This window comes from Pimephales promelas, chromosome 14, assembly GCF_988280905.1.
Source record: "Pimephales promelas chromosome 14, fPimPro1.hap1.1, whole genome shotgun sequence".
NCBI classification, from domain to species: Eukaryota; Metazoa; Chordata; class Actinopteri; order Cypriniformes; family Leuciscidae; genus Pimephales; species Pimephales promelas.
The window spans coordinates 25,981,189-25,997,784 of record NC_142782.1 but is presented as its reverse complement, the minus strand read 5'-3'; the positions used below and the strand labels follow the sequence as shown (position 1 = coordinate 25,997,784).

General features: G+C 36.9%; 1 protein-coding gene across 1 annotated transcript; it reads right to left on the bottom strand.

The window, feature by feature from the left end:
* Positions 1-648: 648 nt before the first annotated feature.
* Positions 649-13,117, bottom strand: nexn (nexilin (F actin binding protein)). Its single transcript, XM_039676725.2, is given in 16 exon segments — positions 649-1,997; positions 1,999-2,078; positions 2,080-2,487; positions 2,636-2,824; positions 2,906-3,127; positions 3,218-3,412; positions 4,956-5,003; positions 5,429-5,620; positions 5,994-6,182; positions 6,590-6,769; positions 6,869-7,069; positions 8,135-8,283; positions 8,417-8,501; positions 8,934-9,125; positions 9,722-10,122; positions 12,910-13,117. Coding segments are annotated over 15 exon segments (2,805 nt in total). The 5' UTR covers positions 10,091-10,122; positions 12,910-13,117; the 3' UTR covers positions 649-1,891.
* Between the last annotated feature and the right edge of the window lie 3,479 nt (positions 13,118-16,596).

Sequence of the window (16,596 nt, the reverse complement as noted above, 5' to 3'; positions counted from 1 at the left end):
TTCTATGAATACTTTTGAATTATAAACCACAATTTTTCTGTTGTCTACTGCTAGCTATATTATCAGAATAGCTCTCTAAAAAGAAGAGTTGTGTCTGTCAGATGGTCTGAAGTTGATTTATGAAAAATACACCGAATATGTCTAGCAGAACGAGTAATTAAGTCTTGTTCATTGACAAAATCAAATATTTATCCATATTTGAGCTGGTTGAGGAGAAGAGTGGTCTGTTATGAGAAAGGCAAAATTATTTCCCAGTGACACTTTTCATAATAATCTTTGTTAATTGCAAAATGGCACTTGAACTAGAGCTTTCCTATTTCTATTTCTATTCTATTGTCTATTTTGTCTGTTATTCTGTCATTTAGGCTTGTACGGCCTTCAAGATATTTAACAATTTTTTTTTAAATATATTTTCTAAAATATTTCTTTGCACCTGTCTTGACAACAGTATGATTTTTGTTGAATTTCAATTCCATTTAGTTATACATTCAAATTCAAATTAGGAAAGGTTTCATCATTTGCATTAAACCAAAGAATGGCATATTTACAGGCAATCTAGCATTTTTTTCTATATCAAAGTGTAATCAGATAAATCCACCTGGCCATGTCTCCTAAAATGTAAATAAAATTTATGAAATCAGCCAACAATACGTTTCATTAATTTTATTATAATTTTTATACATTACACAATTACTCTGCCTAAAACTTAAAATCGCCTCTTGCTAACCTACATACACTGTTTATACATTTCATTTACTCACTACACTTTAACATAGAAACATCTGGGGATATGAAAGCTCCATGAGAACATGGGAAATAAGTGGAAAAAAAGAAACATCTGAGCCTGAACAGGGGTGCTTACAGGAATATAAAGGGATAGTTCACTTTGAAATTAATCTTTGGTATGTTTTATGTTACCTCGAGGGCATCCCAGATGTGTTTTGATATATTTAGGTCAAACTGTTCGTGTCGATCAGTCATATAATGGAGGTCTATGGTCACCACCTCAAAGACTATGCACAGAGAAGTCCAAATTAAACATGATTTAATGACTCGTAAATGTAAGTACGAATTGATGGCCTAAAACACGAAACGAGCGGTTTGTGTGAGTAAACGAACAGTATTATATCGTTTTTACCTCTTGTAACAGCCACGTCCAAGTGATCTGAGAGCGTGGGCGCTTCTGTCTGCGCAAGCGCCGGAAGTGATCTCTCGCGTGTGTATGTCACTCATTGTTTACACAGAAATTTTGGAAGTGTTACCCTTCACTGTGAAGATCTAAACCTATTTAGATATACAGGAAATCGCAATGCAAGACAATTTCGAAATATCAACAGACAACATTGATTTTTTTTCGCAACCGTGCGGCAGATCACTTCCTGTATTATATGACTGACAGACAAGAACGGTTTGACCTAAAAATATCAAAATTGAAACTACTGCGGAAACAAAGACACCTACATCTTGGATGCCCTCGAGGTAAGCTAAAACTTACCAAAAATTAATGTCAAAGTGAACTATCCCTTTAACAAAGAAAATGCAACCACTGTCCCCTTTACAGATACTGAATCAAACTCTCAAGTAACGTCTCATTCATTCTGTGACATGGGTATGAAATCCTTCCTCAGTGTCATAGTGGGTATATGTTAAACTAAAATATATTTAATTAACTAGATTTCTTTTTTCAGCAACAGTGTATGCTATGTATTTATTCTAAAAGATCATGGGAACGGTATCTGTGTTTTGGCACAAATTCATCCCAGATATGGAGTTTTGTTAACTGTGAGTGCAGCATCTAATGTAAACAACAGATTGCACTTCATCATTGAGCATATCTTCAGGAGGAATGGAAGAAAAAATAATACCACTCCTTCCTCCTCGGTTTTTGGCCCTACCGTGAGAAATGAACTTTTATAAAAGAAAAAAAGAAAAGTCTGGGAAAGTTCCAGAGAAGGAGAGCATCAGTAGTCCTCAGCTGGAAAGAGAAAGACAGGGAGACACAGTTTGATTAGCGAGAGGAAGAATAACCGTGTGGAAGTGGAGCATGCGATCCGTTTGAGTTTAGTGACGCCATAAGAAAATCTCAGCATGCAGGCGGTTAGCAGTGACAGGAGGCGGCTTACTTTCAATCGTGAGAATGCAGGTGCTGGCGGCAGTGCCTCGGCTGTTGACGGCTTTGCACATGTACTCTCCTTCGTCCTCGGGGAACGTTTCTGGCAGGTACAGGCAGTAGGTCTCGCCTCTCTCGATGTATTGATAGTCTTCAGAGTCCGGCAGCAGCTCACCCTCAAACCACCAGGTGACCTCTGGTTTGGGTTCTCCCGTGATCTTCACTGTGAAACGCACAGGCTCTGCGTCAACCACCGACTGGTTCTTCAGGGGCTTTTTGAACCACGGAGCGCCTGACCTGGCGTGATCCTCTTCATCCTCGTAGGCGGCAGAGCCGTTAATGATGCTACCCTCTTCCTCCTCCTCTTCTTCCCTTTTCTGACAAGACACATGACAAAGTGTTTCACACTCGAAAAACAACAACAGAAATCACACACATGCAGCTCTGTCATGCATTAGTGTTGACATCAGATCCAGGCATGTCCGCCATTTAGTTCTGAAACAAAGCAGCCCAGGAGAGGTTTACTTTTTGGAGAGCAGCATCAATTTCCTGTTGTTCAAATTGCATCCTTAGCAATTTCTGCTCTTCGATCTTCTTCCTCTGCTCTTCTTCTCTGGTCTTTGCCATTTGCTCGAACCGTGCTCGCATGTCCACTTTCTGTCTGAACGGGATGTCTTCTGGTTTAATTGGAGTTGTTTTGTCCTCATCTTCATCCTGTGAAAGAAATGAGCAAAATTCTTCACTTCAAAGTTCTTTAGCTGGAATGAAACATGAGAAATTGCCTCGTTCTTTCACCTCCTGGCAGCGCTCTGCCTCTCTCTCCTTGATTTTCTCGTCAATTTCCTTCCTTCTTGCTCGTTCCTCATCGATCTTCTTCTGAATCTCCTCCTCTGTGAGCTGCTTGATCTTTTCGAACTTGGATTTCAGGCTTTTGGCGTGGATGGAGCCAGTCCGCTTCAGCTTTGTTAGCTCCTCGTACTCGGTGCTCACCACCTCAGAGCTTTCATTGATCTCATCCTAAATCAAACCCACAAAACATATGTTAATAAGCAAACATGTTATGAAATTGTAAATTTGATGATCATTTCACTAGCATGTGGAGCTGACCTCGCTCATCTCTTGTCGCAACTGTTCAAACTCTTTCTTCTCCATCTCCATTTTGTGGCGCCTGGCCTCCGCCTTGCGCTTCCGCTCTGCCTCCTCTTTCATCTTCAGCATCTCCTCAAAGTTGATTTCTAGTTTCCCTGGGTGCATTGCTTCCTGTGACTCTGTCCGCACTAGAGCTCCATCATCATCCTGCACCTGTCACAAGAATGAGATACACAGCTCAACTGATATTCAATTGCTTATGGACATATATTTTTATACATCTTGTGCTAGTAATGAGTGGCTGCATCTGAAATTGCATACTCTCTTGAATAGGACTTACAGTATTTTGATTAAGTAATTACTTCATGACCTCTAAAAATGTTCTATATAGTATGTTGTATGAATCTAATCGGACTACATTCGCCAATCTGTCATGTTATTATCATGTGACCTATACCAGCGTGAGTTACATCGATTCACATTCACAAATCCTTTCCCGTGACCTCATGGGATAGTAAAGTGTCCATCGTATGCACACTTCAGAATCTCGTATACTTCAGAATATAGTACGGAAGTATGTGATTTCGGATGCAGCCACTGTTTTTCTTCGAATTTAATCCAAATCCCACTACAGTTGAATTGGAATAGGTAATGCATTCTAGGAAATTAAGTGTCCTTCCTCCCTAATCTGTCTGTCCGTTTCAATTAAATTATAAATGGCGCACAACCTTGTTATTAATTGACAAAATCAGTTAAAACATCAAAACAGTGTAAAAAGAGCTAAAATTATCACAGTTTGTGACAGTCATGTTTGAACAGTGTGAAGATCTGGACCCCATAATTCTGTTTTGCACTAGTACTTAAAACTTAAAAATAAAAAAATTAAAAAATGTGTCATATCATGAGGAATCAAATTTTGACTTTTTAATCTTTTGATATACAACAGTTCATTGTTTTATAAAAACAAGGCCAGATGTCTTCCCTAGCCCAAAAGGACATTAACATTAAACATCCTCTTCACTAATATTGTAAACTCAAGGGGAGGGAAAACACTCATTTGAAATGGGTTATGGGTTCTGCCCTGGCTGCCTTGTCTGTGTTATCTTGGTTTCATGTCTCTATATGTTTGTATTGTGTGTCAAGCACATGGCTTTGTCTTTGTTTGTGTTTGCCATGTGCTGCTCTTGTTCCGCCTCCTTGTTTCCCATTACCACACCCCCTTAAACAATTGTTTAGTCCTTGTCTAATCCTAGTTTGCTTCATTGTTTTCTCATGATCCTCATGTGCTGTTCCCTTTATATTGTGTCTCTTTTCCCTCATGTCTTTGCTGGTTCGTTGTGTGAATGCAGTTCTCACAGATATTGTCAGTCAGTGCTAAATTTAGGTTTCCTTGTTTGGTTTACTTTTTGTTAAATTCTAGTTTTTCTTTGTTCCTGTGTTTTTAGTCTAGTTCTAGTCTTTATTTATTTTTATTCTACTGTAGTTCTCTCTATCCTTTTTTGTTTGTTTCTCTTGACTTTTTTTAACGCTCATTCTGCGTCCCTTCTCTGAATCCTGACATTGTTTTCTGATCAAAAGTTTTCTTGAATATAATTGTTTATTTTGTCTATAGCTTTATTGGAATGTTTTGCCCTCACTAGGTACATTATTTTATTTCTTGTTTTCTAGCAGATTTTTTATTTTATTTTGTAATCAATCATTGTGCCAATGCTTCTCTTTAGCAGGATAGCGGTTTCTGTTTAAAAAAGTTTCTTACTTCTTTAACTCCATATCCAGTCAAATTATCGTGATCCAGTCCAGGGCTCTTAAAGACACAATTTGAAAAGCATAACAGACAAGCATTGCAGCAGATATACCATTTGAGCACATTGACATGTGTTGTGTTTATATTTGCAAGTGAATTAATTGATTTAGATTGTATTAGAGACCTAAAGTCGGTCGATGTATTGAAATGGACACTGGTTAACAGTTGTTAGCTGACTGACAAAATGTGCTCAGATGATATAAATATAATGAGTAGATTGCACTACAATTAACATGCAGCATAAAGTATGTTCATGCTATGTTATTAATAACCAGTACAGCAGTTATATAGCTCTCTGTATATAGCACACTAATGGACTTTTTGTTGTTGTTTAATTTGTCCTTTTGTTGGTCATATCAATTAGTGCATGCGAACGCACTGTACATGTGCAAATACAGTATGTTACATCCCATGCATGGTCCTACCATGTTCTTGCGAGCTTCTGCGAAAAGTTTTTTCTCCTCTTCCAGGCGTCGCTTGGCCTCCTCTTCTTTCTTTTTCTGCTCCTCCTCTTGTCTTTGTCTTTCCAGATCCTCAAAGCTGATGGCCAGCTTCCCGGGTTTGGCCCCATCTGAGTTTATCATGGCCAGAAGGATGTCATCGTCACTATTTACAACCTGCAAGTGAAATAGTGAATAGATTAGGTTTGGGGAAAAGGAGTTAGTCAACATTTAAAGTTTGATCTGGCATCCAGCTTACATGTCCAACTGTGCCAAGTCAAAACCCTTATCTCTGTCTGATTTTAGATTGTAGGCGTTTTAGTTCAAGACAGATAAGTCATACACATTTTCTATGACCTTTTGTAATAATAGTGAGCATTTTATGAGTATTATTGTGTAGGGCTCCCTAACAAAGTATCAGAAGGTTATATATATATATATATACTGTATAAACTACTAGCCTAATAAACTATCACTACTATCAAAGAATTTCATGGTTACCATAGTGCAGCTAAAAAACAAACAAACTTTTTCAAGCACACATACTGACCATGCTCTTTCTGGCCTCGGCAAAGGCCTCTCTTTCTTCTTTGATGCGTCTTTTCCTTTCTTCCTCCACTCGCTTATGTTCCTCTTCCAGTCTTTGTCTTTCCAACTCTTCAAAGCTGAGTCGAAGTTTACCAGGTCTGAATTCTTCCTTCTCTCCTTGTGTATCCTCAGTGTTCTCGTCATCGAGGGCCTGTGAGAAACAGTACATTATCACTCATATTACTCATGTTTGGACACTTTTGGGCACTTAAAAATGTCATACAAAATATTTTCATGGATGCAGGATGCACACACAGAATATTCACCTGTGTAGCTCATTATATTACTGTAACTACTAGAAATATGTTGCACAAAATTTTACAACTAGAACATTACCTAGAATGTTTTGTCTTAATTTTGAAATCTAACAAACATAATGTTTTAATTGAAAAGTGTACATGTGCTATGATTTTTAAATGCCATGTTTTTTGTTATATACTGCAAATACTGTATGTATGCATTTTTAATTGTCGCTTAAATCGTCGCTTTAATTGTCCACTGTATATTTTATATGCGAAAGATTATATCTAATGGTTATTAAAAAAAATATATACCCACCATTCCCAGCTTGGCCTCTTCAAAAGCTTTTTTTTCTTCCTCCAGTCTGCGTCGGGCTTCTTCCTCTGCCTGTTTTCTCTGCTGCTCCTGTCGCTCTTTCTCCTGTTCTTCAAAGGTCAGACGCAGTTTACCAGGGGTCATCTGCTCCTTCTCTTTGGGATGAAACTCTTCATCGTCCAACTTTTATAAAGAAAAAAAAAATATATATAAATATCCAAAGTTAATGAAACTTTTTTTTCTTTTACAGATTATATTGATCATTAAAAGCAGAATCTTCACCTGCTCAACCATAGAGCGACGCTTGGCCTCCCTGAAGGACTGCCGGTTCTCATCGTATCTCTTCTTCTTCTCCTCCTCAGTTCGCTTCTTTAGTTTCTCTTCTCGGCTCTTCTCCATGTCCTCAAAATTGATCTTGATCCTTCCTGGTTGTTTCTGTGATTTTGCAGGCACTACTCGAACCAAAATACTGTCATCACCTTCCTGTGATGAAGAAGTTTCCCAAAGATTAAATAGCAGTTTTAACATCAGAATTATAAGAGTGTGATGAAATGTTTTTTTTAAATCAGAAACAAAAGTGAAGTATAATCAAAATTAATAACACAATGTTTTTTTTTTATGCTTTGACCTGCAACATTTCTGCAGTCATGGACAAGCATCCAGACAGGTTTCAGATAAGGCCTGACAGCAACAACAACAAAAAAAATCTTCTGGCACAGTTGCCTTCATTTGTGTCATACTAGACAGAGATATGGGACTGCTAATTCAGTCAGAGAGCACGGCCTGCAAGTGCTGTGGGAAACAGTTGCCAGTCACATGTTGACCATGCTTGTTAACTCTGGCTCCAGAAAGTGTGGCATTTTCCTAAATTTAACACCCAGTGCCATGTTGTATGAACTGACATGCCTTTGTAATTGACAGTGGGCCATTTGGCCATATTGCACACATATCATTGTGCAATTTTCATATTATAAACTACTGCTCAAAATTTTGGGTCACAAAGATTTTTTTTTTTTTTTTTTTGCTAACTAGGCTGCATTTATTTGACAAGACAGTACACTCATATTGTGAAATATTATTTCAATTTAAGTATATGTTAAAAATCTAGATAGATAGACATGGAATACAGTATATAAAACGCATTATTTAAATTGAATATATATTTAAACAATAAAAATATGTATAATTAGATGTATATTTTTGCATTAAAATCATTATAATTATTTAATTAGACATATATGAATCCACTGTATTAATAATAGTATTTACCTTTGGTTGGTAAAAGAATGTCTTACTTTGCCTGTTACTATTGCAATGCAACACATTGTTCTATATCAATCCATTCCATGATTTGATTTCACTCACATATATTGCTAGGCTTTAAAATAGATGTTTAGATTATATCAGAGGATTACCTGAGTGATTACAGATACTTTGCCGGAGATTTTCTAATAGTAGACCTGACAAAGCAGCCGACTGCCAAGTCGCATTAAAGGCATCTCCCTGGTGCCTGCCGCCACAGCCTGTTCTCATGACACACTGACTCACCTCCTCGGCTTTCTTGGCCAGCTCCTTCTGAATCTTGGCCTTCTCTAAGGCCTCCTGTGCAGCTCGCTTTTTTCTCTCCTCCTCTGTTCTTTTCCTCTCCTCCTCCTGCCTCTGTTTCTCCATCTCTGCAAACTTCCCCTTCACACTGCCTGTGAATGGACAGAAAGCCGACAGTTGGCGTCTATTATGGGATTAAAGCGCTGTTACAATGATTACTTTGGTTCAGTCCAAAAAAAAAAAATCAAAAATACAAATCCCTACATTTGTCTCATTTCACCCTACCTGTAATTTTGGGAACATATGTTTTTTCTATCTTCGTCGGCTTCACCTCTTCCTCTTCATCGCTAGAGGCGAGGAGTTCTTTTATCTGTGGAGGATCCGACAGTTGTTGTTGGGTTAGGCGTTTTATCCAGGATCAGAAACCATGCTGGTCATAGCAAGCCAAGCAGACCTTAATCCTTGTAAGACAGGCACATATGACCTACAGGGGCGGATGCTGATTGGGCCGTCCATTGTGACATGGGCAGGGGATCAGTAGAGTGTGCATGCAGCAAGCAGGCATCACAGATACTGGGGTGTTTTACTGATTAAAAGCTTTTTTTTTTGTAAGAAGGTTTGTGCATATCCTTTTAAATACCTGATGCATGCCTAATCTTATGCAAACAGTGAATACCCAACAAGCAGCATCTTCATTAACCTCAAGACAGAATCTTCTAATAAGCATTGTTAGTGTCAAAGAGATGAGGCAGTGCAGTCAGTGGATGAAGTGATGTGCTGATGGGCAGGTTTCTCTACTGACCATTTGCTTCCTGCGACTGTACTCTCTCTCTTTAACGTACTGTTCTCTGCGTTTCTTTTGCTCTTCCTGACTTCTCTTTTGGTTTCTCTCTTCTCTAGCTTTCTGCATGGCCTCAAACTTATTCTTCACATCTTCTTTCCCCACCTTGGGAACATAACTTCTCTGTACAGGCTTAGATGTTTTAAGCAGTTTCTTCAGAAGAAAGAAAAACGAGGTATGAGAGATTGTTAGTAAAAGAGGGATGGAAAATTAGTTAATTTCCATTTTTTATAACATTTTCGAGTAATGATTATACTATTACAAATATTGTAGTCGGTAATTTTTCCATTTTATAAATTAGCATATTAATTATAATTACAGCTGATATCTATTTCCATAATTATGAATAGGCCTAATTGTATTGTTGTTTGTTTTTTAAATAAAAATATATAGGCTACACACAGTTCTGCTCATACCCCTTACAGAATATGCATTAATATACACTGGTGGGCTGAATTGGATGACCGAAATAAATTGTACTAATGTTGTCTTCAGAGAAACGTCTCATTCAGCTTCTAAAGAGAAGTGCTAAATGAAAAAAAAAAGTCTTTAAAAATAATAAAATGTTCAACCTGCAATTTTTATGATACCTATTAACATCTTGAATATTCTACTAGAGGTATGCAAACTTATGAGCAAAACTGTATATATGCGTGTGTTAATTATTACAATTTTGTATTTCATTTTACTTGTATTTTTGAAAATATTCATTCATTTAAGCATATTATTATAGCTCCATCATACTATACCTCTTGTTTTAGTGCCACATCTGAAAAATTTGTCGTATCTGTATTATGTGTTGCATCAGCCTCTTTGTCATTCTCCACGTTTTCCTCATTCGATTTTGGCACCCTCTCTCGTTTTCTCGCCCTGCTGGTGGTCTTGGTCTCCTGTTTGGGCTCTTCCTTCTCTGGTAACTCGGTCTCCTTTGGTTCGTCTGCAGCACTGTTCATTTCCACCTCTTCAGTCATGCAACTCATGTCATGTGTTTCCTCTTTATGGTTTTCATTGATTGTGTTCTCTGTATCATTAGCATCAGCAAGATCGTTCAAATTTTCCGTGTTGTTTATATGCGTCATGTCTGTTGACACATCCGCCATGTTCATCACTTCAGTCATGTTGCTGTTTCTCAAACACACCGGGACAGGGCCTGTTGCAAGATACGCCAGATGAAGCTGACATTAGGAGAAAGACATAATGACCACAAAACTGCTATTTTAAAGGTTCCTAATTTTCTTTTGGAGGTCTTTTAAAGTAGATTTACATGCATCCAAGGCCAAAAAACATTTTCTGATCATATATGTTGCACATCACCTCATTTCTCACAGTCTGAACAGTTTGTTTGAATATTGTATCTCTAAACCCCTCCTTTCCGTGAACCTGCTCTGATTGGTCAGACAGAAAAGTCTGTTGAGATTACCATATCTGAATTTCAGCTCCAGAGGCTTCTTCAATGTTTTTTAGGCAATGATATGTAGAACATTGTTGAAGTTAATCCATTACAAGTAACTAAAGTTAATCAAATTACTTTTGTACGTTTTTAGTTAACACATTACCTTTAAATTTACATTTCAAATAAGTAATCCAAGTTATTTTTTTTCCATTTATTGACTGACATCTCTCTTTTCCCCATGTTTAGAAAAATCAGAAGTAAGTGTAGAATTGTTGCGTGTAAACATAACATTTATTATTATTATAGTTCTAGACTAAATGTGAGCATTTGTTTTTATTAGTGGAGCCTGCATCATTTTCTTCTGCCATCCAGAATGGCAGCACAGCTGAAAGGTTTGTTTGAGCTGCCTCAGGCTAATTATTTCAGTTTTGATGTGAAAGGGCTTTTACATTTGCTCCAAAATAGAACTTTTTTTGTTGTTAAAAAAAACAAGCCCAGCCCAGGTGAGTTAACGAAGTTACACAATTAGTTACTTTTTAAGGGACCAAGCCAGCACAGCCATGTGGGGCCCACATAGGTTTGATGGGCTATCTAAAGCCTAGTTCACACTATATGATTTTAAAACGTCGGGCTGAACTGTGCGGTTCACAACATGACATGCTCTCTGTGAAATCAGGAGTGTTCAAATTGTTGAGCTGTTCACACGACACAACGTGAGGTTACAAAGGTAACACACTACACGAGTTGACAACAACTCTGTCAGCCAACGATTCTATCTTGTCAACAAACCACATTTTGTCATGAAAAGACACGTGATAAAACGAACCGGAAATGACGCGAAACAGCACACGCGCCAATACCCGGCAAAGAAGACGAAGAACACAACACACGAATATGGACGTCAGACAGAAACTATAGTGCTGCAAACTGTTTGCGCGATGATTTGCTCTGAGAAAAAATGCGGAAAAAGAAAAAATAAGATAAGGCAACCAATTAGCTGGCATTATCCAAATTTGTTACATTGTTACATAGGTATGTATCAGGAAGTGAGACTGGAATTGCTAACAAGTCGTTTCAGCTGTTCAAAATCGATTTCTTTTAGGAGACAACTTTATTTGTCATGCACTTTGATCTTTAAAACTGCAGACTTTTTACATTGACAATCAGCTATACTATATAAATTGTAATGTAGACAAATGCATTTTCTGTAAAGCTGTTTTGAAATTATATGTATTGGGTAAAGCGCTATACAAATAAATGTGAATATTACACACTGCATATTATTTTTAATTTAAGAATTGATGTTTTCTTTAAAAAAGGTAAAGAAATGTCTTGGAAGTGTTAGTTGGTGGTCTACAAATGAACAGATGAGCTGAATGTGTGTGGGACCTCCACCAGGAGCCTTGCAGGCCCTAATTTTATCCCCCATTCTGGGTTCAGCCATGTGATTGAGGCTATTTTTACCTGGAGATACGAGTCTAAGAAGAGGTCAGCACCCAGGATGGCACACATGAGACCCCTGACTAAATGACTAAGTTCTAGATGTTTCTTTATAGAAAATGTTGCGTCTCCTACAGTATGAAAGTACAAAGCAAGTTTGGAAAAATAATATGTACGTATTTGTGAGTGTGTTTATACTGTGCATTTTTAAATTGTATCTGTGCTGTTCCCATGTTCTACATCTGACATCCTTAATCCAAATAATCCCACAAAACAGCAACATTATAACCCATGCAGCACAAACACAATTTTACGAATGACTCGGGACGGTGTGTAATATTATATACCTGTAAAGATCTAAATTTCAATCCATAGTCACTCTCCTTTCCTATTCATAATTGACACAACACCTCACAACTGGTGTTTTGGTGAACTCACAACTGATCACACCTCACTTTTAGAAGATGACAAAGACAATATGGCCCCCAAACATGTCACCATTTGAAAGCATTTATTCCTGCCACATTTCAAATTCATGTTTAAAAAAAAATGAATTTATGCTGTGCACTAATCTTAATGACTTTAATCTTAAATCCATTGCTCACAAAAATATGATAACAAACACTGACTGATAGACTGCTATATTTATTAGTAGTTTGATTCTTTACATTTAAGGAAGGTTTCCGAGCTGCATGCTGAGAATAAATGTTTTCTAAAATGTTGTATAGCCTATTTATAGATTATAGATTGTTTATCTATAGCATTTAGCTAAACACTAAATATTCAATAACACTAAATATTAATACTTGAATACATGTAGGCTATCTTTATCCTCTGGCAAACAATTCTCAGAGATAATGAGTAAAGATAAAGATCTTTATCTTTTACAGTTGTTTTTCTGTTTATAACCTTGACCCTTTAGATTAATTTGAAATGATCTAATGAAATAAAAATAGTCCTTTCGAAGGAGTCAACTGTATTCTTCTCAATGAGTGCAAAGATCAGGCCCTCATCCGCTTGTGGACTTGCCAGTTGGAATTTGTCCTCCACATAGGCCTACTTTATTAAATTATTCATTTAAACGATAACTTAAAAATATCTTACCTTCTTTAGAGTGATAATCTCCCTTTGTTTTTCATAAGATTTTTTGTTTGTTTGTTTGTTTTTTGTAGTTCACGGTGGCTAATGCTAAAGTCAAATCTAAATCCCCACGCACAGGTTTAGTCTTCTCTTCCCGTGCGACTGAGAGTCAAATGAGCGCAGTCGGTTATCGGTGGGCGCTATCCATAAAAATACCCGTGCCCCTCTCCATCTACCGCATTCCACACGCGCCACCGGCTGACGGCCTCAGCTGTCGCTTCACATATGTCTCCTTATCTTCCAGTCTGAGGCTCTTTTACACGAATTTATAATTGTTTTGTCACTATGATCGTTATAGGCTATTCATTTAGCTAACGACACAATTTAGCTGTAAGCTATTAGTCATTTGTTTATTCAATCATTTTAAAAGCTGCTAAACAGTTTAGCATTTCAGCGTTTAACTTTAATACATTGATCCGTTTTTTGTGTGTATATTTTACTAATGTACACTTTGTATAATTTTGCAAGTGTTGTTAAATTAGGTCACGTGATGAAATAATGTTCTTTCCAAAGACAGTAAAATTACATTAAAATGATGCTATAAGCCTAAATAAAATGTAACATAACCACCCCTATTGTAGCCTATGTTAAATTTGTATACTTTTTTTACATTTAAATAAATAAGTATTTAAATGTTATACACCATGGAGGTAGGCCTACTTTTGTGAATATAAAACGTAAATTATAAATAGGCTACACACTTTAAAAAAAAATATTTACTACTGGAATAATGCATGTAATTCACCTTTTCAATTACCATTGCAAAGAAAATTTGAATTTTACATTATTTACCTTCACTTTTTCAACATATAGCGTTCTTTTCCTTTGCAGTTACAATCATCCACATTGAAGATGGGTTTTGTTCAGACATTTTATATAAAGCATCTCATGTTTGTTTTCATTCATATTTTCCACGCAAGCATCAGCGTGTTTACATGGAAAGCTATTGTTGGCTGTTGGAGCCAGTAGGCTTTATCTTGAGGGTCTGTGGTTTGTCCAGTCAGTTCTGACCCACTTATCACAGTCACAGAGGTGTGTGATAACCCAGATATCTCAATGGATCACTCGAATTCAAGTAACATTACAGTTAGTGTATAACAAACATAATAGAAAGTAGATAAATATAATATAGTGAACACACTTTGGATGCAGTATGAACAGGAAGTTTTTGTGTGTGTGTACATTTTTAGATGCTAAATATTGTCCATTTTGATGTTATTAAATGATTCTTTGAGCAAGTATATCCCAAATGAGCTGGAAACCCCCCTAAGCCTGAAGGACAGCACTGCCATCTGTAACTTGAGCTCATACCCAGCATGTATCTCTCTCTCTCTCTCTCTCTCTCTCTCTCTCTCTCTCTCTCTCTCTCTCTCTCTCTCTAGACTGCAACACCATACTGGAAGATTCATACTCTGAGTTAAAAGGGTTTAACCAGCAGCTTTGAGTAGCATCCAAAAGCTTTAGGAGGACGCTTATATGTTTGCAGAGTCATGCATGAGCACACCTTATAGTTCTGGCTACATTTGATAAAGATGAACCTTTTTAAATACTGTTACAAACCTCTAAAAGTCTATCTAAAAGGATATTTTCTTCAATTCAAAGGCTTAAGTGCAATGTCCAACAGGAAGACCAGCAGAGAAAACAAGGGACAGCCCGAAATAGCGTCCCACCTGTGGGCAGAGATCAGAGCAATAGAGACAGCTAGCTTGCTAAAACTCACTGCTTCTCTCATTGCTATTCATTTATTTTATTATTTTCATTCATTCACATCATTTTTTATATATTGTCTATTTTGGTACTGTTTGTTCAGATGAAATTCACAACAATTAAGACATTAAGATGGAGAAAAGGCTTGTTAAATACTGGAATAGAGGCGATTTAAATAGCTCATTGCTCCAAGTGTGTTGAACAGTGCTACAGAAGGCCTTCTCTGTACAGGAGCGGAGCGTTTAGCCGTTCCTTGTCTTTTAGTGAAACGAAAAAATGATATATTTTTGTTGTAGCAAGACAATGTTTAAAGTCACAATGAAAAGGAAGTGGGGACAGATCTTACTTCCATTTTGTGACGTACATCCTAGTAAAAATGTCTGTCCGTTTGCTGATCTTAATGCGAGTCTGTAAGAAAGGGGGCGGGGTTTAGGTGAGAAATGATTGGAGAAGTCTGGCATACATCACCAGAGTCCAGAGAAAATGTCATTTAACCAGAAGATATGTCATTTTGATAGACGAATCATTCACAAAAAGATCAAGAAGATGCATTTAGAAAAGAAATAGGGTGAATTTGTATGTAATACTGGCTTTAATGTGGAAAAATGACTCCCATAAATACCCTGGGTATTTTTAGAGACTAATAAACTGGATGGACAAATTATGTGCATCATCGTGTTGCTCTTTTGCTTGACTTAATGGATTATAAAGAAAAACACCCAAAGTCTAATGTCAGGTTTATTGGTTGGTCAGCACGAAAAAAAAAAGTGATGTGAAATGTCGTTTGGATGCATTTCTTCTGCTCTTTGTCTGTTTTCTTGCCTGCCTCGCTCCCTCTCTCAACAAGTCAGCTGTTGGCCTAACTGGGCATTTACTCTGCTATAAGAACAGGTGCAGATCACAGCAGGACACTGGGCAGGATGGAAATTATACAGTTGGTTTGAAAGAGAAATGGTATCACTTGAAGCACTTCACAGTTGCTGAAATATGCAACATAACAATTCACTCAAGCAATGTTTCCAACCCTGTATCACAACATGGGTCTATAGTTATTTGTTAATTTATCACACAAAAGTGATTTGTGTTATTCAAAACACACCAAGACACTTTAATTACCCTGAAACAATCATCTTATACTGATTATAATCTTCTTATTTTTAGCTGTAGATAAAAATGAATACATTATTGATGTTAAAGGATTCAAGTATAGTATTTTTTCAAGGAAAATTAACATATCCATTTCCTGTATTTCCTCTCTGTATCTCTTACGTCTCCACTATCAGGTAGGCTACAGAGGCAAGCTAAATTAAGGCTTGTGGCAAGTGAGAACTGGCCGCCTGCCCAGGAGCTCAGAGAAAATGTTGACTTATCAATCTCAAATAACTTTGCTATGATCTAAAATCCTGATCTGTGTCAGAGAACCCAAATAGAAATATGACATGTAGTTTATTCCACTGTGTATTTAGCAATAACTGGAGTCTTGACTGTGTGCTCTTGAGACAAACCCACAAGACCTCATAAATATGGGCTTGGTCTGGATCTCTGTACCTTTTGTCCTGATCTTGGCCCCTATAAGCTTGTTAATCTTACATACAATTAGTCTTGGCTTGTGGAAAAGAGCCCTCCATGTCCTCTTTGATTTTGGTCAAATTAATTCAGTGATTTTTCTTGGTATGACTTTGCAATAATGTTCCAATTGTTAACATTATTAACATGAACTAACAATGAAACTAATATTAACCTAAGTTCATGTTAATTTCTACATTTACTAATACATTATTAAGATCAAATGCTATCTGTTAATATTATTCAATGGACCGAACATGAACTAAAATGAATATTATTTAACCCAATGAATAATAAATACTGTTACAAATGTATTGCTCATTGTTCGTTCACGTATGCACTAATATCATTACCTAATGGGATAGTAAAGTGTTGTTT